Below are 22,359 nucleotides of genomic sequence, written 5' to 3' on the forward strand. Positions count from 1 at the left end.
CAAGGCACCTTTTTGTACCCTGCACATGATTAAAACAGATCTAGATAAAAACATCCTTCTTTTTAAACTTGGATGTTTCCTTCCATCCCATTATCACTGAAAGACATCCTAATTTTGGGCACACCCTAGTTGAACCCAAAACATGCCTCCAACACGCCCCTTGAAATTTTAATGAACTGCAGCATAAAACATCCAAATTCTGCCTTTTAAAAATCACGATTTGGACGTTTTTGGCAAATGGGCATTTTTTTGGCCATTTTGAGACACCCATCTGCTTTGAAAATGAGTGCCCTAGCCTCTTTAGCCTTTCCTCATTTGGAAGTTGTCTCATCCCCTTTATCATTTTTGTCACCCTTCTCTGTACCTTTTCTAATTCCGCTATATCTTTTATGAGATGCGATGACCAGAATTGCACACAGTATTTGAGGTGCAGTCGCACTGTGGAGCAATACAAAGGCATTCTAATATTCTCAGTTTTGTTCTCAATTCTATTTGCTTTCTCAGCCACCATTGCACACTGAGCAGAGGGTTTCAACATATCATCAGTGATGACGCCTAGATTATTTTCCTGGTTTATGGATGTATTATTGTTGGATAACATGATAAGCAAGCTAAAAGGAGATGATATTGATACATAGATTATCTTTTCGGTACCATGCCATCATAAACTCGGCTTGTTTTCTCTTTCTACAAGATACACACTGAATTTACAGACATTTGATGATTTGTGTATGTTCAGTTTTATAGAGTTTATTCCAAAAAAGACACAGATTGTCTGAGTTTGACATAGTTTATTGTTCCTACCCATTAGAGCATAAATAGGAATTTTTACTCATTTACTTCCAGTCATGCATCTGGTTAAATAAGATTGGTACATCACAAGGCAAACTCTTACCTTTATTGACAAGTGTGTGAGACGTTATACATACCCACTCACTGAACAGAAGAATTATATTTGTTAATAGGAAAGTATTAGCTTGACAGATGATGATAAGTAAACCATTTTTCAAAAGGACTGTGGTGCCTTAAGGAAAGCAAGTGAAAATGCCTCAAAGCTTCTAACAGTAATAATGCAAATGAAGGTACTGAAATGTGAATAGGTCTGGCAAACCACCATTATTCTGCAAGCATTCTTTTATTGTGCTTAGAGGAGTTTATTTGGTTGGGCAATAAAATTGTTTTGTTTTGTTTCTGCACCACTGTATACATAACAAATGCTCAACAGAATATGCAAATTTCATATACAACTAATAATCATTTTGTTTATTATATGTATTTGTTGTAAGATAATGTTAACCCTCATGGCCTTATTGTACCACTAAGATACCCTGTCACAAAAATGCCACAATTTCACTGTGATACCACTGGAAAAATTCTCATGGGTGTTTAAAGCAAACTTTGTTTTTTGTATCCCCATGCCAGAACTGGTGAACGCCACTACGGTCCTATGTAAGCCACATTGAGCCTGCAAATAGGTGGGAAAATGTGGGATACAAATGTTATAAATAAAATAAATAAATTAAAATAAAATAATACTGTTATGTGATTTATAACACATTCAGTTTGTCTACCCAGAGTGTACCTGATTGCATAGGCCTATGTATTTAACTTCATTGCCCAACAACAAAGTTCAAGGTGATCGATATTATATGATAAAACAAAATATACAATAATAATTCACAAAACAGAAGCATACAAAGATAACTTTAAAAATCATTACTTAAATATTAAAAGTAAACATCAAAGAATGGAAGCTTAATATAAACTACAAAGCACATCAATCAGAACTCTTGTCTGGTAGAGCCCTTTAGCTCACTAAAGCATTACATAAAGGCCTAAAGAAAAAGATGAGCTTTCAGATTTTATAAACTCTTAAATACTTCTCTTCCAGGCAGAGTTCCTTTGGAAGTGAGCTCTATAAGAGAGATGTGATATGCTTAATACTATATTAGAGAAGTGAGACACAAATAGAAGTCTTTTTCTGATCTTTAACAATGGACAAGCATATACAGTTTCAGCTTATGGATCAAATAGCATGGCCAAATATTATGAAGTGCTTTAAAAGTTAAACACTGTGCCTTAAATTGAGATCTAAACCAGTGTTTCTCAACTTTTTCAAGTCAAGTATATCCCCTAAGACATTCAAATTTCAACCGACTACACTTGAGCTCTGATCAGCATAGATTTTGAAATGGACATTCCAAAATCTGACATATTCTAATTAAGGAATAGAAAATACAATTACTTTTTCTACATTTGAAGCCCTTTTACTAAGCTGTGTTTAATTCTAACACACACCTAACACAGCCAAAAATGGACTATCGTGGCACACATATGTGGTAGTTTTTGAATGTGTTGAACACCAAAAAGCTAAAGTTGTGTCTTCATCCAAATGAATTATTTATCAAACACAAACATTAAATGATCAAGGATTAAAAGGCTACAATAATGTACTGATGTGAGTGACTGAGAGGAGTAAATGAAAATTACACCACTAAAATAATGTGGTGCTTTGTGAGCTGGTTTTGGAAAATGTTTTCAAACACATAGCACCTGACAAAGCTATTATGTGAAACAGGTGGCCTCCATCGGGCACAGCACAGATAAGTCCTTTTGGATACATTTTCAATGAATGTTATTTTGAATCCATATTGCAGCATTATTTTTTTTAACTTGGCTCTTTTATATATAGAAAGAAACATAGAAACATGATGGCAGATAAGGGCCAAATGGCCCATGTAGTCTGCCCTTCCTCAGTAACCCCTATCTCCTCCTTTTCCTAAGGGATCCCACGTGCCTATCCCACACTTCCTTAAATTCTGACACAGTCTTTGTCTCTACTACCTCCACCGGAGGCCATTCCACGCATCCACCACCCTTTCTGTGAAGGAGTATTTTCTTAGGTTCCTCCTAAGCATTTTTCTTCTCAACTTCTTTCTGTGCCCTTTCATTCCAGGGTTTTCCTTCATTTGAAAAAGGCTCTCCTCCTGTACATTGATGCCACTGAGGTATTTAAATGTCTCTATCATATCCTCTCTCTCCCGCCTCTCTTCCAGCGTATACATGTTGAGATTTATAAGTCTGTTCCCATATGTTTTATAATGGAGACCACTTACCAATTTTGTAGCTGCCCTCTGGACCAACTCCATCCTGTTTATATCTTTCCTGTAGGTACAGTCTCCAGAATTGCATGCAGTACTCTAAATGGGGCCTCATCAGAGGCTTGTACAGGGGCACTATCACCTCTTTTTTTTTTCCAACTGGTCATCCCTTTCCTTATGCACCCAAGCATTCTTCAGGCTTTGACCATCACCTTTTCTACCTGTTTGGCCACCTTAAGGTCATCAGAAAGATCACCCCCAAGTTCTGCTCATCTTTAGTACACAGAAGCACTTCACCCCCGATAGTGTACTGTGCCCTTGGATTCTTGTAACACAAGTGCATGACCTTGCATTTCTCAGCATTACATTTTAGTTGCCAATTATTGGACCATTCTTCAGGGTGTCCATCCTATTACAGAGTTAGAATCATTCGCAAAAAGACAAACCTTACCAGACAGCCCTTCCACAATATCACTCATGAAAGTGTTAAAAAGGGCTGGCCCAAGGATCGATACCTGCGGTGCATCATTGATAACATCCCTATCCTCAGAGCAAGCTCCATTTACCACTGCCCTCTGTCTCCTCCCTTTTAGCCAGTTTCTAACCCAGTCAGTCACTTCAGGTCCCATACCATTGACACTCAGTTTATTAATCAGTCACCTGTGCAGAACTCTGTCATAGGCTTTACTAAAATCCAAGCACATCACAACTAGTACCCCTCCCACATCTAACTGTTTAGTCATCCAGTCAAAGAAATCAATCAGATTTGTGTGACACAACTTGCCTCTAGTGAAGCCATGCTGCCTTGGGTCCTGCAGGCCATTGAATTTGATAAACCTCACGATCCTCTGCTTTAGAAGAAATTCCATTAGTTTACTCACCACTGAGGTCAGACATAGTAACATAGTAAATGACAGCAGATAAAGACCTGTATGGTCCATCCAGTCTGCCCAACAAGATAAACTCATTTACTTAGGACGTGATACTTTATATGTACACCCAAGTTTGATTTGTCCTTGCCTTTCTCAGGGCACAAACTGTAGAAGTCTACACAGCACTGTTCTTGTACTAAGTTCTGGAGCTAACGTCAAATCCCCTTAAAATTTACACTCCAGCCCATCCCTATCTATTCAGTCATAATCAGGGCATAGACCGTAGAAGTCTGCCTAGCTCCCATTTTTTTCCCCAATTACTGGTGACGCCACCCAATCTCCGCTAATATTCCGTGGAACCATTCTTTCTAAACAGGATTCCTTTGTGTTTATCCCACGCATATTTGAATTCCATTACCGTTTTCATCTCCACCACCTCCCACGGGAGGGCATTCCACATATCCACCACCCCCTCCGTGAAAAAATACTTCCTGACATTAGTCCTGAATCTGCCCCCCTACTGAAAGGTCTGTAATTCCCAACCTCCTCCTTCCGCTGTTGTGCAGAGGACCACACCCGCCTTTCTCCAGTCTTCCAGGACCACGCCAGACTCTACAGAAGCATTGAAGAGGTCAGACAGCAGAGCCTCCAGGACATCTCCTAGTTCCTCATGTACCCTCAGATGTATCCCATCAGGCCCCATCTTTGTCTACTTTTAGTTTATCTAGCTCCTCACGAACACAGTCTTCTGAGAATTGGTCCAGTTCTACCATACATACACCCCTATTAGCATTTGTTTTCTGTGGTCCTACCCCCGGCCTTTCATCCATGAACACAGAACAGAGTAATTGTTAAGCAGTTCATCTTTATCCTTATCGGATTCTACATATTTCTCCCTCTCAGCTTTGAGCCTCACAATGCTATTATGGCACTTCCTCCTGTCACATATCTGAAAAACATCTTGTCCCCCGATTTTACCGTATCGGCTATCTTTTCCTCCATTTGCCTCTTTTTCCTTATAGCTTTTCCAGGTATTTTTGTCTGTCTTCCTCTTTCTATCATATGAAGGCTAACCTTTTTCCCCTTATCTTTTCAGCAACTACATTTGAGAACCACAGTGGTCTTCCTTTTTACTCTTATGAATTTTAAAACATAAAGCTTTGTGGCTTCATTCAGTTTTCCCCACTGCTGATCTACTACCTTCAGCTCTTCCCATTCAGTTAACTCTTCCTTGAGAAATTTCCCCATCTCTGCAAAGTTAGTTCTTTTAAAATCTAGGATCTTCAATCTTGAAAAAGCCCTTCTTCTTTGTCTTAATATTGAACCACATCATTTGATGATCACTAGATGCCAAATGATCTCCCAACATAACATCAGAAACTTCAGAATGCCCAAGAGAAGGGGAAAAGCCGCAGCCGCAGCCCCCCAACGACTTGGAACCCCGACTCAAAGAGGACCGATTGATGTGTTTCTCCAGCGGGTCTTGGACACTAGTACACCGGTGAGCGGCTCGCTGCTGACTCCTGCGCATGTTGAAGGTGCACGGGAATCCTTAGAGCTGGAAGTCTCTCTCAGCCCCGATGCTCGAACACTACCTCTTCCTCCTGTGCCTCGTGAGTTCGGTGCTCTTTCGGTAGTGTCTTCGATTCCAGTCCCGGAAGTGGATAAGGAATCAGGCAGAGAGGGGGCAAGTAAAGATCAAAGAGCAGAGCTTGCAACGATGGATGAGACAACTAAGGAGGGTCAAAGTGTTCCCAGTATGGCAGGAATTTTTCCGCTGCAACAACAGACGGAGGTAGGAGCTTTTTCCTTTGCACAACTACAAATTAAACCTCCTGAAGTCACGTTAGACTGCCTTTGGACTCTAATAGTAGATTTAGGTAAAGCACTAATTCCCCAAGTACAAAAAGTAAAACAAGAAGTTGAAAGGGTGGAAGAACAAGTAAAACAAACGAATATTCAAGTGGAAAAACAAGAGAAAGAAATAAAACAATTACAAGAAGTGCAGCAGACTATGTTAAATGATTTAATAAACTCAAGAAGGAAAATAGAGACTTTGGAAAACTTCACTAGAAGTAATAATTTACGTTTTATAAATTTTCCCTATTTGAAAGAGATATCCCCTAGGGAGATGTTAAAATTGTATTTCCAGGAAATTTTCCAAATAAAAGAAGAGAATACTCCTCTGTTTGCACAAGCATTCTATCTCCCTCCCAGGAACCAACAAGTTTTGGAAAATCAACCCCTTGATGTAACAGATTTGTTAGAATCTTCTATAACAGATCAAGCAACAGCTGCTACTTTGGTAGCAACGGTAACTTTTTCCTCGGATAAATTTTGGATATTAAAACTATTTTATAAAAATCGTGATAAGACTTTCAAGGGACTTAAGATTAATGTTTATCCTGATGTGTCGAGAGAAACACAAGTGCGCAGGAAAAAATTTCTTCAGAAGAAGCAGGAAACGTTACAAATGGGAGCAACTTTCTTCTTAAAATTTCCGTGCAAATGTTTGGTTACCTACCGGTCTGAAAAATTTGTGTTTTACGATCCCTCCCAACTGGAAACATTTATAACATCTAGAAGGACAGTTGGAATACTTTCACCAACTACAAATAGTGTTTGAAAAGAGTGTCCAAATCACGCCTATCTACCATTTGTATTTTATTTTGTTTATTCCCTTAAGTTCTTCAACTATTATTTATATTTTGAACTCCTAAAAGTGGACTTATATTGGTTTTGAGGAAGTAGATGGATAATAGATTTTGCTTGATATTGTAACCTCATTTACTGATTTTTCTTATCAATTTTGTGTATTTGCGAAATTGAAATATAATAAATAAAATATTAAATAACATCAGAAACATTGTTCCCATTTGTAAGCACTAGGTCTAGAATAACTCCATCCCGTGTCGGTTCCATCATCAACTTCTGAAACAATTTTTTCCTATAGAGAATCCAAGATCCTTTTGCTTCTAGATGACCTCAGAGCACAGATGTTCCAATCGATGTCTGGCATATTAAAATTACCCATCAGTAGTACTTCCTTTTTCTTAGCTATCTTGTGGATGTCTTCAATTAAGTCTCCATCCATTCTTCTGACTGTGAAGATGATCTGTATATTATACCAGTGTAAATATATTTTCCTTTTCCTCTTGCCAGTTTAACCCAAAGTGCTTCTGCCTTACCCCATACGTCTTACAGTTCTGTCACTTTAATATTATTCTTAACATACCACTCCACCCTATTTTTCTACCCTGTCCTTCCTGAATAGATTATATCTATAATTATACTATAACTATATAGTATAACTATATCCCAGTCATGGTTGTCTGTGAACCACATCTCAGTGACTGCCACTAATCCAAGTTGGCTTCTATCATTGCTGCCTCTAGATCTAGACATTTGTTTCCCATACTATGGGCATTAGCATACAAGGCCCTCCAGATGTTACTTTTTTCCCACTTTCTATAAGGGTATTTGATGGCTTACCTTCGTGAGGGTTAGTAATGACTATGGGCCTGATTTTCAGAGCACTTAGACTTAAAAAGTTCCTTAGTAACCTGTGGAACTTTGTAAGTCTAAGTGCTTTGAAAATACAACTCTATGGGACTTTTCTCACCCATCCCCTGCAAATTTAGTTTAAAACCCTCTTTAGTACAGTAGCCAGTTTAGTTCTGAAGACACTTTGTCCTTTGTTTGAAAGATGGACACTATCACTGCTCAGTAAGTCCTGGAAAATCATCCCGTGGTCCAAGAAACCGAAACACTCGCGTCAGCACTATCCACACAGCCACACATTTAGCTCCAGGTTGCGAGCTTTCCTTATTTGGCCTTTACCTTCAACAGAAGGATCGATGAGAACATCACCTGAGCACCTAGGTGCTTCACCTTCTGGCCCACAGCCATGAAGTCATATTTGATATGTTAAGTAGAATACTTAGCAGTATCATTTGTGCAAAATGGATGAGCAGCATAGGATAGTGGTCAGTAGGCTTGATGAGTTTAGGCAATCTTTCTGCTACATCTCGAACCTTGGCACCAGGCAAATAGCACACCTCCCCTGTCATCATGTCTGGTCTGCAGATGGGCAACTCAGTACTCTGCAGAAGAGAATCACCAACCACCACTACTTTTTGCTTATTAGCCACCAATCCAGTGGCTTTGAGATGTTTGATTGTTGTTTCTGCCTGTTCCTGAGTTGTTTTAATTTCTTTGGCCTCCAGGGCTGTGAACCAATTCTTCAGTTCTACAGAAGATGAAATCGGGGGGGGGGGGGGGGGTTGATTTTGCAGGATCTGGTGACCCGTGTTCAGCTGTCCTCTTTATGCACAAGATCTTTTGCCCCAAGGTAGAAAATAGAAAATATTTTCTGCCGCATGTATTTGACGCGTGCCAAATTCGGAATTACCGCCTGGGGCACGCAGTAGCTGGGCGGTAATGCTGATTTGGCACATGCTGGACACATGTAGGCCCTTACACACCTTTGTAAAAAGGCCCCATAGAACCCAATTCTATATATCGCATGGAAAAATTCAGTTTGTGCCCCCAACTCATACTGTAAGAACATTAGTGTTGCCATACTGGGACAGACCAAAGGACCATCAAGCCCATCATGCTGTTTCCAGCAGTGGCCAATCCAGGTTACAAGTACCTGGCAAGATCCCAAATAGTGCAATATATTTTATGCTGCTTATCCTAGAAATACTGCCAACAAATGCAACTACACTCTACTTGTACTATTGTCAACACTCACAAAATTAGTAGAGAGCTACCGGGAGTACCAGTATATTGGAGGTTTAAGGGCAAAGTCTCATTTCAGCATTGCAGCTACGTTTTGCGTTACTGCTGCAGTTTTATAATCATAGACTTGAACCCACCATCCTTCCGCTGGTCTTCACTAGTAGCTAACCACTTTTCTCAATTTATATTTCTTTTCTTTTTAACTTTTAACTTTTTCTTTTATGCTAGCTACTAGCGCATTAATTCTTTAAACAGTCACTTATCTTGCATCTAAATGCCGTCAGACAAGCACACCCCAACAGGAGCCTGTTTCGCCCTCCTGGCTTTCTCAAGGGGAACTGCAACGTGCTGTCTCGGACTACAAGATGTCTACTCCAATATAAACCTCCAATATACTGGTACTCCCGGTAGCTCTCTACTAATTTTGTGAGTATCCTAGAAATAAGCAGTGGTTTTTCCCCAAGTCCATCTTAATAACGGCTTATGAACTTTTCTTTTAGGAAGTTAGCCAAACCTTTTTTTAAACCTCGCTAAGCTAACTGCTTTTACCTCATTTTCTGTCAACGAATTCCAGAGTTTAATTACATGTTGAGTGAAGAAATATTTTCTCTGATTTGTTTTAAATGTACTAGTTTGTAGCTTTGGAAAGAATAAATAAGTGATTCACGTCTACCCATTCCACTCCACTCATTATTTTATAGACTACTATCAAATCTCCCATCAGCAGTATTTTCTCCAACCTGAAGAACTCTAGCCGCTTTTTAGCCTTTCCTCATAGGGAAGTTGTCCCATCCCCTTTATCATTTTTATCACCCTTCTCTTTACCTTTTCTAATTCCCCTATATGTGGCGACCAGAATTGCACATACCATTCGAGGTGTAATCGCCCCATGGAGCAATACAAAGGCATTATAGCATCCTCATTTTTGTTTTCTATTCCTTTCCTAATAATACCTAACATTCTATTTACTTCCTTAGCCGGCGCGGTACACTGAGCAGAGGGTTTCAATGTATCATCAATGATGACACCTAGATGCCTTTCCTGGTCGGTGACTCCTAATGTGGAAATTTGCATCACTTAGCTGTAGTTCGGGTTCCTCTTTCCCACATGCATCACTTTGCACTTGCTCACATTAAACAACATCTGCCATTTGGATGCCCAGTCTCGTAAGGTCCTCTTGTAATTTTTCACAATGCTCTTGTGATTTAACAACTTTGAATAACTTTGTGTCATCACCAAATTTAATTACATCACTAGTTACTCCCATCTCTATATCATTTATAAATATGTTAAGAAGCAGCGGCCCCAGCAGAGACCACTGCAGAATCCCACTGTCTACCGTTCTCCATTGAGAATACTGATCATTTAACCTTACTCTCTGTTTTCCATCTTTTAACCAGTTTTTAATCCACAATAGAACACTACCTCCTATCCCATGACTCTCCAATTTCCTCTGGAGTCTTTCGTGAGGTATTTTGTCAAGTATCTTTTGAAAATCCAGATACAAATATATCCACTGGCTCACCTTTATCCATATGTTTGGTGACCACTTCAAAGAAATGTAGATTAATGAGGCAAAATTTCCCTTCACTAAATCCATGTTGGCTTTGTCTCATTAATCTGTGCTTGTGAATATGATCTGTAATTTTGTTCTTTATAATAGTCTCTACCAATGTCAGGCTCACCGTCTATAATTTCCCGGATCACCTCTGGAACCTTTTTAAAAAGTCTTATTGCCCCATTACATCCTCCAGATTTACAGAAATTTGATTCATTTCTGGCACCAGTATCTCTCGCAAATCTTTCTCATTGAAGACCGAAGCAAAGAATTCATTTAATCTCAAAAGTTTTTTTTTTTATGTTTTTGCCTCAATTGCATTTTTTTCAAAGTCTGTCTTGCCTTCCTTATCAGCACTTTGCATTTTACTTGCCATTCTATTTTCAGTCGGATCATTCTTCCATTTTCTGAAGGATTTTCTTTTAGCTCTAATAGTTTCCTTCACCTCACTTTTTAACCATGCCGGCTGTCGTTTCGCCTTCCTTCCTCCTTTTTTAATACATGGAATATAACTGGTCTGGTCTTCCAAGATGGTATTTTTGAACAGCATCCAAGCCTGATGTAAATTTTTGACCTACGCAGCTGCTCCACTAAGTTTTTATTTTTTTTTACCATTCTTCTCATTTTATCATGGAGGGGCATAATCGAACATCGCCGGCCAAATAGATCACCGGCGATCTATGTTGACGGCAGCGCTACAGCTGGTCGGAACCGTATTATCGAAAAAGATGGCCGGCCATCTCTTTTTTTTGATAATATGGTTTAGCCCGGCCAAATGCCGTGGAGTTCGCCGGGTTTGTTTTTCAGCGATAATGGAAAGTTATGTCGGCCATCTCAAACACCGGCCAAATTCAAGGCATTTGGCCGTGGGAGGACCCAGCAGTTTTAGTGCACTGGCCCCCCTGACATGCCAGGACACCAACTAGCCACCCTAGGGGTCACTGCGCTGGACTTCAGAAAAGCTCCCACGTGCATAGCTCCCTTACTTTGGGAGCTGAGCCCCCGAACCCACTACCCACAAATGTACTGCACCGACTAAAATTGTTCCAGGGATCTGCATACAGCCTCTAGGACTTATTGCTGCTATATAACTTTGGCATACCAGTTCACACCTGAAGACTAATCTCTCTGAAAAAGTCCTTTCTTGAAATAAGCACGTTTACTCACAGTTAACTGCAGATCAGAGGTTGTGCCCCACTGGCAAAGAGTCCCCTGGTACTAAGATTAGCAGTAGGTCAGAGCTGGCACAATGGTGTACAATGCCCTCTTTCAGCACCATGCAAGGTAAGAACTACGTTCTCTAGCGTGCGTAACACAGGAAAGGGATCTAAAAGTGGCTTACGAAAATGGCCACTACCGCATGGAGTACAACAGGAAACAAAACAGGGCACACTCTGACCCAGTTAGCAGGGGGGGGGGGAAAGCACCATGGGAGTAGAGCCCAGTACCCTACACCCACCACAATGCATTGCTAATGTGACTCTGCAGGGCACCTAACAGAAAAGGTGTCACACTCACCCGAGAGCCACATCGCAACCAGGGAAAGGCTGTCGGAGGATACAACACATTCTGCTGTCATGGAGGTGGGTACGGCATTTAAGGCTGGCAAAAAAGGTTTTTAGTTTTATTTTTTTAGTTTGGAAGGGGATTGGTGACCACTGAGGGAGTATGGGGAGGTCATCCCCCATTCCCTCCAGTGGTCATCTGGTCAGTTGGGGCACCTTTTTGAGGCTTGGTCGTGAAAATAAAAGGACCAAGTAAAGCCGGCGAAATACTGCTTAACGCCGCTTTTTTTTTCCATTATCGGCGAAAGCCGGCCATCTGGTAGCCACGCCCATGCCTGCCCATGTCCCGCCTTCGCTAATCTACCGACACGCCCCCTTGAACTTTCGCCGGCGAAGTGACGGGAAAGCGGCAATGCAGTCAAAAATGCCGCTTTTGATTATACCGATTTTGCCGCTTTTAAAAAATCGCCAGCCATCTCCCGATTTGTGTCGGAAGATGGCCGGCGATCACTTTCGATTATAAGCTGGATAGTCTCCTATTTGAAAGTTAAATGTTAATGTATTGGATTTCCTGTGTGTACTTACAAGGCAAGCGATCTGCAAAATCCAATGTGGAAAACAAAGTAGCAGATCAATATAATATCCAAACCACTTTATTGAAGATACCCTATGTAAGACAAATGCCCGACACAGGCCGTGTTTCGCCCAACAATAAGGCTGTGTCAGGGGCTATAATAAACAACAAACATATCAAATTATAAAACATAGAGAATCATAAACAATATGTATCTCTATAGTGGAGGAGTGGCCTAGTGGTTAGGGTGGTGGACTTTGGTCCTGGGGAACTGAGGAACTGAGTTTGATTCCCACTTCAGGCACAGGCAGCTCCTTGTGACTCTGGGCAAGTCACTTAATCCTCCATTGCCCCATGTAAGCTGCATTGAGCCTGCCATGAGTGGGAAAGTGTGGGGTACAAATGCAACAAAAATAAAAATTGAAAATATCCATAAAAACATCAATACGAATAGTAGTGTACATGTAAAACATAGACATGAATTATAAACATATTTATGATTTATTATTTATGGTTCAGTTATACCCCTCATTTTCCCACAAATGCAGGCACAATGTGGCTTACATGAATTACAAAAGTAGAGAAGTACAACACATGAATTTTACAGCAGAATAAGGAGAGAACACTAATTAGGGTGACTTTAAATTCAAAATTAATATGAATATTTAAAAACACATTAAGATAAACATATATAGAAAAACATGCAATGCAAAATATAATTTAAAAAAAATTTTAAAAATATATTAACACATGAATAGGCATATAAATATATTTGGAGCAATAGGATAGAATTTAAGTTTCTGATATAAATATATATAAAATATATAAATATGTCAGAAACCTCAACATTATAAACTAAAAACAACAAATTAAAAACATATATAATGCATATAAATTGCATACTTATATGCCTATTACATGTACACTACTATTCGTATTGATGTTTTTATGCATATTTTTATAGAAATACATATTGTTTATGATTCTCTATTTTTTATAATTTGATATGTTTGTTGTTTATTATAGCCCCTGACGCAGCCCTATTGTTGGGCGAAACACGGCCCGTGTCGGGCATTTGTCTTACATACGGTATCTTCAATAAAGTGGTTTGGATATGATATTGATCTGCCTGTGTGTACTTACTCCAGAGCTGATATCACATCTCATCATATTATGATCACTGCTATCAAGCAGCCCCAGCACCATTACATCCTGCACCAGATCATGCGCGCCACTAAGGACTAAGTCTAGCATTTTTCCTCCTCTTGTTGGCTCCTGTACCAGCTGCCCCATAAAGCAGTCCTTGATTTTGTCAAGGAATTTTACCTCTTCCTAGCATGCACTGATGTTTCATTTACCTAGTCAATATCATGGTAACTGAAATCACCCATTACTATTGTGTTCCCCAGTTTGTTAGCCTCCCTAATTTCTGATAACATTTCTACATCTGTCTGTTCATCCTGGCCTGGTGGACAGTAGTACACTCCTATCACTATCCTTTTCCACTTTACACATGGAATTTCAATCCATAGGGATTCCAAGATGTGTTTTATGTCCTGCAGAATTTTTAATCTATTTGATTCATGTCCCTCCTTAACATACAATGCTACCCCTCCACCAATTCAATCCACCCTATCACTACAATATAATTTGTGCCCTAGTATGACAATGTCCCACTGGTTATCCTCCTTCCACCAGGTCTTAGAGATGCCTATTATATTTATTTTTTTCATTTAGTGCAATATATTCTAACTCTCCCATCTTATTTCTTAGGCTTCTGGCATTTGCATATAGACATTTCAAACTATGTTTGTTGTTTCTATATACATCTTGCTCAGCAGTTAACAGTGGTAATCTGCAGTCTTGAAAATCTGTCTGCTTTTTATTTAAAGACACGTGGAGGGACATTTTCGATATGATGTCTAAGTCCAACTTTGGACATTTTAAAAAAATGTCCAGAATTTGAACAGAAAAGGTCATTTTCATAAAGAAAAACGTCTATCTTTTTTTTCCGGAATACTGTTTTCAACAAGGTTTTGTGATTTGGGCATTTTATTATTTGGTCCATTAAAAAAAAAGTCCAAGTGCAAAATGTACAAAATCAAGCTATTAGGATGTAGGAGGAGCCAACATTTTTAGTAGACTGATCCCCCAGACATCCCAGGAGATAAATGGGGCACCCTAGGGGTCACTGCAGTGGACTTAAAATACACGCTCCCAGATACACATCTCACCGTTGCTCCCCCAAAACCCACTACCCCCACCTATATACCGCTACAGTAGCCCTTATGGGTGCAGGGGACACCTATATGTGGGTACAGCGGGTTTCTGGTTAGTTTTAGAGGGCTCCCAGTTTCCACCACAAATGTGACAGGTAGAGGAGATAGGGACCTGAGTCCCCCAAGCCATGGTGCACTGCACTGACCACTACATTACTCCAGGGACCTCTATGCTGCTCTAATAGACCTGCCTCTAACATCTGAGGCTGTCATTAAAGCTGGGAAGTCATATTTTTATTCACATTTTTTGGAGGTGGAAGGGGTCAGTGACCACTGGGGGGTATTGGGGGGGTCATCCCTGATTCCATGCAGTGGTCATCAGGTCATTTAGGGCACCTTTTGTGCCTTATTCGTTATAAAAACAGGTCTAGCTAAAAAAAAAAAAAAAAAGTCTTTGTTTTAGTCCTAGATGGTTTGTTTTGTTCCATTATGGCTGTAAAACGTCCAAGTCTTAGGAACGCCCAAATCCTGTAAAGCAGGTGCTAACAGTAATGTGCCTATTGTGCACTTAAGTTTTAGAATAATGAGTAGACAGGAATCGCTTGTTTGTTCTTTCCAAAACACAAGGACTAGGGGTACCACACAATTCAAATTAGGTCAAGGCAGTGTGGTATATCCAGTATAATTAAACATTAAGGGGCTCATTTTCAAAACAGAAAAACATCCAGGAAATGGCATAAAGCGGCAGATGGACATTCTTTTCACATAAACATCCAAATCACTATTTTCAAAACTGATTTTTAACATATTTTCCATACTGGAACAGACCAAAGGTTCATCAAGCCCAATATTTATTTATTTATTGCATTTGTATCCCACATTTTCCCACCTATTTGCAGGCTCAATGTGGCTTACATTGCTCTGCCCTGGCTATTGCCATGGCAGAATAGAAATATAATATCCTTTCCAACAGTGGCCAATCCAGGTCACAAGTACCTGGCAAGATCCGAAAACAGAAAAATAGATTTTATGCTGTTTATCCTACAAATAAGTAGTGGATTTTCCCAAGTCCATCTTAATAATGGCTCATGGACTTTTCTTTTAGGAAATTATCCAAACTTTTTAAAAACCCTGCTTAGCTAACTGCTTTTACCATAGACTGGCAATGAATTCCAGAGTTTAATTACATGTTGAAAGAATAAATATTTTCTTTGATTTGCTTTAAAATTAATATGTAATAGCTTAATTGCATGCCCCCTAGTCCTTGTGTTTTTGGAAAGAACAAACAAGCAATTCATGTCTACCCATTATTTTAAAATTTAAGTGCACTATAGGCGCATTACTGTTAGCACCTGCTTTATAGAATTGCTGACATGAAATTATTGTGGTCCAGTGGCGTAGCCACAGGTGGGCTTGGGTGGGCCAGGGCCTACCCATTTATGGCTCAGGCCCACCCAACAGTAGCACATGTTTAGTGGTAACTGGTGGGAATCCCAAGCTCCACCAGCTGAAGATTTCCCCCTGATGGTAACAAAAATGCTACTCTCCACGACACCGGCACCTGCACATGCTCAGTTTTCAGTGCATTCCTGCTGCCAAGGTGGAAAAAAGCATTTTCCCACCAGCTGAGATTTGTTTTGTTTTTTTTTTTGGGGGGGGGGGGGGGAGAACACTTGGTGCCCACCCAAAATCTGTTGTCTGGCTACGCCCCTGTTGTGGTCATGGGACATTCAGGCAACTGTGTCAGATAAATTGAAATCTGACACTAGATTTCAGGAGGAAGTTTGGATGCAGAGAGATTGAGTTGGAATGCATAGGTATAAAGATGATATTGAATATTCTGATTGCATTTGCTATTGGTATAATGCCGTTCTAGATTAAAAGCGAAATCTGTGGTTGAGAAAATAGTGATTTCAATTTAGCTCTTGTTCCAGTATATAAATATATGAAAATATGGGTTCATAAATGATTAGCTAATCTATCCTTTGCAATCAAAATCTATTTGTGTAATCTAAATTTTACAAATTGTTAATTTTATTTCATATATGTACAGCTTGTATTTTAACCTACTATGGATTTGAGTTAAATGCTTCACTTTATTTTTGCTTGTATTACTGAAAACTCACTGTTCTCTAATATTGTATTAATCTTTTTATCTATTCATAGCCTATTGGTGCTTTAAATCCAAAGAGAGCGGTCTTTTATGCAGAGCGCTATGAAACTTGGGAAGATGATCAGACTCCACCGTACCACTACAATACACATTATTCTACATCTACTTGTACATTATCTTGGCTTATTCGAATTGTAAGTTTTTATATAGTCTCTTCATTCCAATTTTTGCTTAAGGTTAGTTCTTATGAGTCTGTTGGTTAGTCCATCAATACAGATTTATCATCATGCCAAAACTTGTTATTGATCTTTCTCGATAGCTGGCCCAGTGCTATTAATTTAGAAAGGAACATCTTGAGCTATAGGATGAAGGTAGAGGCACATTTCTTCTAACGTGCCTTTGGCTCAAATGAACTTTACCATCTCAGCATGATGAATTGATTTTTGTTATTAAGGTTACAGGTTTGAAAGTAGTTTTATTGTTTCGTTGTGGATTTGTATTTTTCTCCGAGGACAAGCAGGCTGCTTGTTCTCACTGATGGGTGACGTCCACGGCAGCCCCTCCAATCGGAAACTTCACTAGCAAAGGCCTTTGCTAGTCCTCGCGCGCCCATGCGCACCGCGCATGCGCGGCCGTCTTCCCACCCGAACCGGCTCGTATTCGTCAGTCTTCTTTTGTCCACGCTCGATACGGTCGTGTTTGCGCCGTTCGCGCCCCTTAAGTTGACCCTCGCGCGTCTTTTGACTTTTCCGCTTTAAAAAAAAAAAAGGGATTTCGGAGAAGGACCTTTCGGTCTTTTTCCCTTCCCCTTATTTCTAGTTTTGGCCCCGATAAGTTTTCTTTCGTTTTCGGGGTAGGCCCCTTTGAGGCCTCGGGTCGAGTTTTTTTTTCCCCCTCTTTTTGGTGCCTTACCGCAATTACGAGTTTTGATTTCGCCGGCGTGATTTTTCCGCCCATGTCATCGAAGTCTCCCAGCAGCTTCAAGAAGTGCACCCAGTGCGCCCGGGTAATCTCGCTCACTGATAGGCACGCGTCGTGTCTTCAGTGTCTGGGGGCTGGGCACCGCCCACAGGCTTGTAGTCTTTGCGCCCTTTTACAGAAAAGGACTCAGGTAGCGAGATTGGCCCAGTGGAACGTTTTGTTCTCGGGCTCTTCGTCGGCATCGGCACCGGGAGTATCGAGTGCGTCAACGTCAACAGCGTCAAGACCTCCGCCCTCAGCCGCGACTGTATCGATTGCATCGAGGCATCGACCCTCTGCATCGTCGGGGCCGAGACATCGGAAGGCTGCGTCGGCGTCGGTGGTACCGGGACCTCCACTAGTGCTGATGTCGTCGGACGGTGGTGCTTCATCTGGAGTGCAGGTGAGGGCTGTCCATTCCCCCGCTGGTGGCGGTGAGCCTTCGGGTGGGTCTCCCCCTACCCTGAGGGCTCCTGCGGTACAGCCCCCCCCGAGACCGACCTTCTTCGGCCTCGGCCCCGAGGAAGCGACGGCTGGATTCTACGTCCTCCTCGTCGGTACCGGGAAGCTCCGGTGACATGCTTCGTTTGAAAAAGTCAAAGAAGCATCGACACCGGTCTCCTTCCCGCGTCGGTACCGAGGGCTCTGGGTCGCCGAGGGAGTCGGCACCCAGCAGGCATCGGCACCGGGAGGACCGCTCACCCTCTGTTCTGGAGGTGTCGATGCGCTCCACCTTGGACAGCTCGGAACAGCCTCCACGCCCGGAACAGACTCTGACTTCGACTCCTGCATCGGCTTCCATGTCTTTCTCCACAGCCGCCCTGCACGAGAGTCTCCGGGCCGTTCTCCCAGAGATCCTGGGAGAGCTGTTGCGCCCTTCCCCTCCGGTACCGGGGGTGCTTGCGCCACCGGTACCGTCAAGTGAGGCGCCGGCTGGCCCCTTGCCCGGGGTGAGGTCTCCGACATCGGTGCCGCTTGCGGTACCGACTGCGGTCGCCTCCCAGGAAGGCTCCCCGATGACGTCGGCGGACGGAGCTTCGCCGGTGCGGGTGAGGGAGTCTACCTCTCGACGCTCCCACCGTGGCCGTGGTTCCATGGAGTCGAGCCGGGCACGGCTTCAGACACAGGTTCGTGAACTTGTGTCTGATACCGATGGTGAGGCCTCGTGGGAGGAGGAGGAGGACATCAGATATTTCTCTGACGAGGAGTCTGATGGCCTTCCTTCTGATCCCACTCCCTCCCCTGAAAGGCAGCTTTCTCCTCCCGAGAGTCTGTCTTTTGCGACCTTTGTCTGGGAGATGTCTACGGCCATCCCCTTCCCGGTGGTTGTGGAGGACGAGCCCAGGGCTGAAATGTTTGAGCTCCTGGACTATCCTTCACCTAAGGAAGCGTCCACAGTACCCATGCATCATGCCCTAAAAAAGACATTGCTGGCGAACTGGACTAAGCCTTTAAGTAATCCCCACATTCCCAAGAAGATCGAGTCCAAGTACCGGATCCATGGGGACCCAGAGCTGATGCGCACTCAGTTGCCTCATGACTCTGGAGTTGTGGATTTGGCCCTAAAGAAGGCTAAGAGTTCTAGAGAGCATGCTTCGGCGCCCCCGGGCAAAGACTCTAGAACCTTAGACTCCTTTGGGAGGAAGGCCTACCATTCCTCTATGCTCGTGGCCAAAATTCAGTCTTACCAGCTCTACACGAGCATACACATGCGGAACAATGTGCGGCAGTTGGCGGGCTTGGTGGACAAGCTCCCTCCTGAGCAAGCCAAGCCATTTCAGGAGGTGGTCAGGCAGCTGAAGGCTTGCAGAAAATTCCTGACCAGAGGGGTGTATGACACCTTTGATGTTGCGTCCAGGGCTGCTGCTCAAGGTGTGGTGATGCGCAGACTCTCATGGCTGCGTGCCTCCGACCTGGAGAATAGGATCCAGCAGTGGATTGCGGACTCGCCTTGCCGTGCGGACAATATTTTTGGAGAGAAGGTCGAACAGGTGGTAGAGCAGCTCCACCAGCGGGATACCGCTTTCGACAAGTTCTCCCGCCGGCAGCCTTCAGCTTCTACCTCCACAGGTAGACGTTTTTATGGGGGAAGGAAGACTGTTCCCTACTCTTCTGGTAAGCGTAGGTACAATCCTCTTTCTCGACAGTCTGCAGCCCAGGCTAAGCCCCAGCGCGCTCGCTCTCGTCAGCAGCGTGCGCCTCAGCAAGGCCCCTCGGCTCCCCAGCAAAAGCAAGGGACGAGCTTTTGACTGGCTCCAGCAGAGCATAGCCGACATCCAAGTGTCAGTGCCGGGCGATCTGCCGGTCGGAGGGAGGTTGAAAGTTTTTCACCAAAGGTGGCCTCTCATAACCTCCGATCAGTGGGTTCTTCAAATAGTCCGGCAAGGATACACCCTCAATTTGGCCTCAAAACCTCCAAATTGTCCACCGGGAGCTCAGTCTTACAGCTTCCAGCACAAGCAGGTACTTGCAGAGGAACTCTCCGCCCTTCTCAGCGGCAATGCGGTCGAGCCCGTGCCATCCGGGCAAGAAGGGCTGGGATTCTATTCCAGGTACTTCCTTGTGGAAAAGAAAACAGGGGGGATGCGTCCCATCCTAGACCTAAAGGACCTGAACAAATATCTGGTCAAGGAAAAGTTCAGGATGCTTTCCCTGGGCACCCTTCTCCCCATGATTCAGGAAAACGATTGGCTATGCTCTCTGGACTTGAAGGACGCCTACACGCACATCCCGATACTGCCAGCTCACAGACAGTATCTGCGATTTCAACTGGGCACACGTCACTTCCAGTACTGTGTGCTACCCTTTGGGCTCGCCTCTGCGCCCAGAGTGTTCACGAAGTGCTTGGCTGTAGTAGCAGTGGCACTTCGCAGGCTGGGGGTACACGTGTTCCCATATCTCGACGATTGGCTGGTGAAGAACACATCCGAGGCAGGAGCTCTACAGTCCATGCAGATGACTATTCGCCTCCTGGAGCTACTGGGGTTTGTGATAAATTATCCAAAGTCCCATCTTCTCCCAGTACAGAGGCTCGAATTCATAGGAGCTCTGCTGGATTCTCGGACGGCTCGTGCCTATCTCCCAGAGTCGAGGGCCAACAACTTGTTGTCCCTCGTCTCGCGTGTGCGAGCGTCCCATCAGATCACAGCTCGGCAGATGTTAAGTTTGCTGGGCCACATGGCCTCCACAGTTCATGTGACTCCCATGGCCCACCTTCACATGAGATCTGCTCAATGGACCCTAGCTTCCCAGTGGTTTCAGGCTGCTGGGGATCTAGAAGACGTGATCCACCTGTCCACGAGTTTTCTCAAGTCCCTGTATTGGTGGACGATTTGGTCCAATTTGACTCTGGGACGTCCTTTCCAAATTCCTCAGCCACAAAAAGTGCTGACTACGGATGCGTCTCTCCTGGGGTGGGGAGCTCATGTCGATGGGCTTCACACCCAGGGAAGCTGGTCCCTCCAGGAACGCGATCTGCAGATCAGTCTCCTGGAGTTACGAGCGGTCTGGAATGCTCTGAAGGCTTTCAGAGATCGGCTGTCCCACCAAATTATCCAAATTCAGACAGACAACCAGGTTGCCATGTATTGCATCAACAAGCAGGGGGGCACCGGATCTCGCCCCCTGTGTCAGGAAGCCATCAGCATGTGGCTCTGGGCTCGCCGTCACGGCATGGTGCTCCAAGCCACATATCTGGCAGGCGTAAACAACAGTCTGGCCGACAGACTGAGCAGGATTATGCAACCTCACGAGTGGTCGCTCAATTCCCGAGTAGTGCGCCAGATCTTCCAGGTGTGGGGCACCCCCTTGGTAGATCTTTTCGCATCTCGAGCCAACCACAAAGTCCCTCAGTTCTGTTCCAGGCTTCAGGCCCACGGCAGACTGGCATCGGATGCCTTCTTCCTGGACTGGGGGGAGGGTCTGCTGTATGCTTATCCTCCCATACCTCTGGTGGGGAAGACTTTGTTGAAACTCAAGCAAGACCGAGGCACCATGATTCTGATTGCTCCTTTTTGGCCGCGTCAGATCTGGAGTTGTCCTCCGAAGAACCATGGAGATTGGAGTGTTTTCCGACCCTCATCACACAGGACGAAGGGGCGCTTCTGCATCCCAACCTCCAGTCTCTGGCTCTCACGACCTGGATGTTGAGAGCGTAGACTTTGCCTCTTTGGGTCTGTCAGAGGGTGTCTCCCGCATCTTGCTTGCGTCCAGGAAAGATTCCACTAAGAAGAGTTACTTCTTTCTATGGAGGAGGTTTGCCATCTGGTGTGACAGCAAGGCCCTAGATCTTCACTCTTGTCCTACACAGACCCTGCTTGAATACCTTCTGCACTTGTCTGAGTCTGGTTTCAAGACCAACTCTGTAAGGGTTCACCTTAGTGCAATCAGTGCATACCATTACCGTGTGGAAGGTAAGCCGATCTCAGGACAGCCTTTAGTTGTTCGCTTCATGAGAGGTTTGCTTTTGTCAAAGCCCCCTGTCAAGCCTCCTACAGTGTCATGGGATCTCAATGTCGTTCTCACCCAGCTGATGAAACCTCCTTTTGAGCCACTGAACTCCTGCCATCTGAAGTACTTGACCTGAAAGGTCATTTTCTTGGTGGCAGTTATTTCAGCTCGTAGAGTCAGTGAGCTTCAGGCCCTGGTAGCCCAGGCCCCTTACACCAAATTTCATCATAACAGAGTAGTCCTCCGCACTCACCCTAAGTTCTTG

The 22,359-nt window shown here is 43.4% G+C and overlaps 1 protein-coding gene across 1 annotated transcript in view; it reads left to right on the top strand.

Moving 5' to 3' along the window:
• NBEA (neurobeachin) overlaps nucleotides 1–22,359 on the top strand; it is a 1,994,973-nt gene that overhangs the window by 1,752,456 nt on the left and 220,158 nt on the right. The window contains 1 exon segment of the mRNA XM_030200381.1: nucleotides 16,739–16,879. Coding sequence (XP_030056241.1) covers nucleotides 16,739–16,879 — 141 coding nt within the window.

This window comes from Microcaecilia unicolor, chromosome 4, assembly GCF_901765095.1.
Source record: "Microcaecilia unicolor chromosome 4, aMicUni1.1, whole genome shotgun sequence".
Lineage (NCBI taxonomy): Eukaryota > Metazoa > Chordata > Amphibia > Gymnophiona > Siphonopidae > Microcaecilia > Microcaecilia unicolor.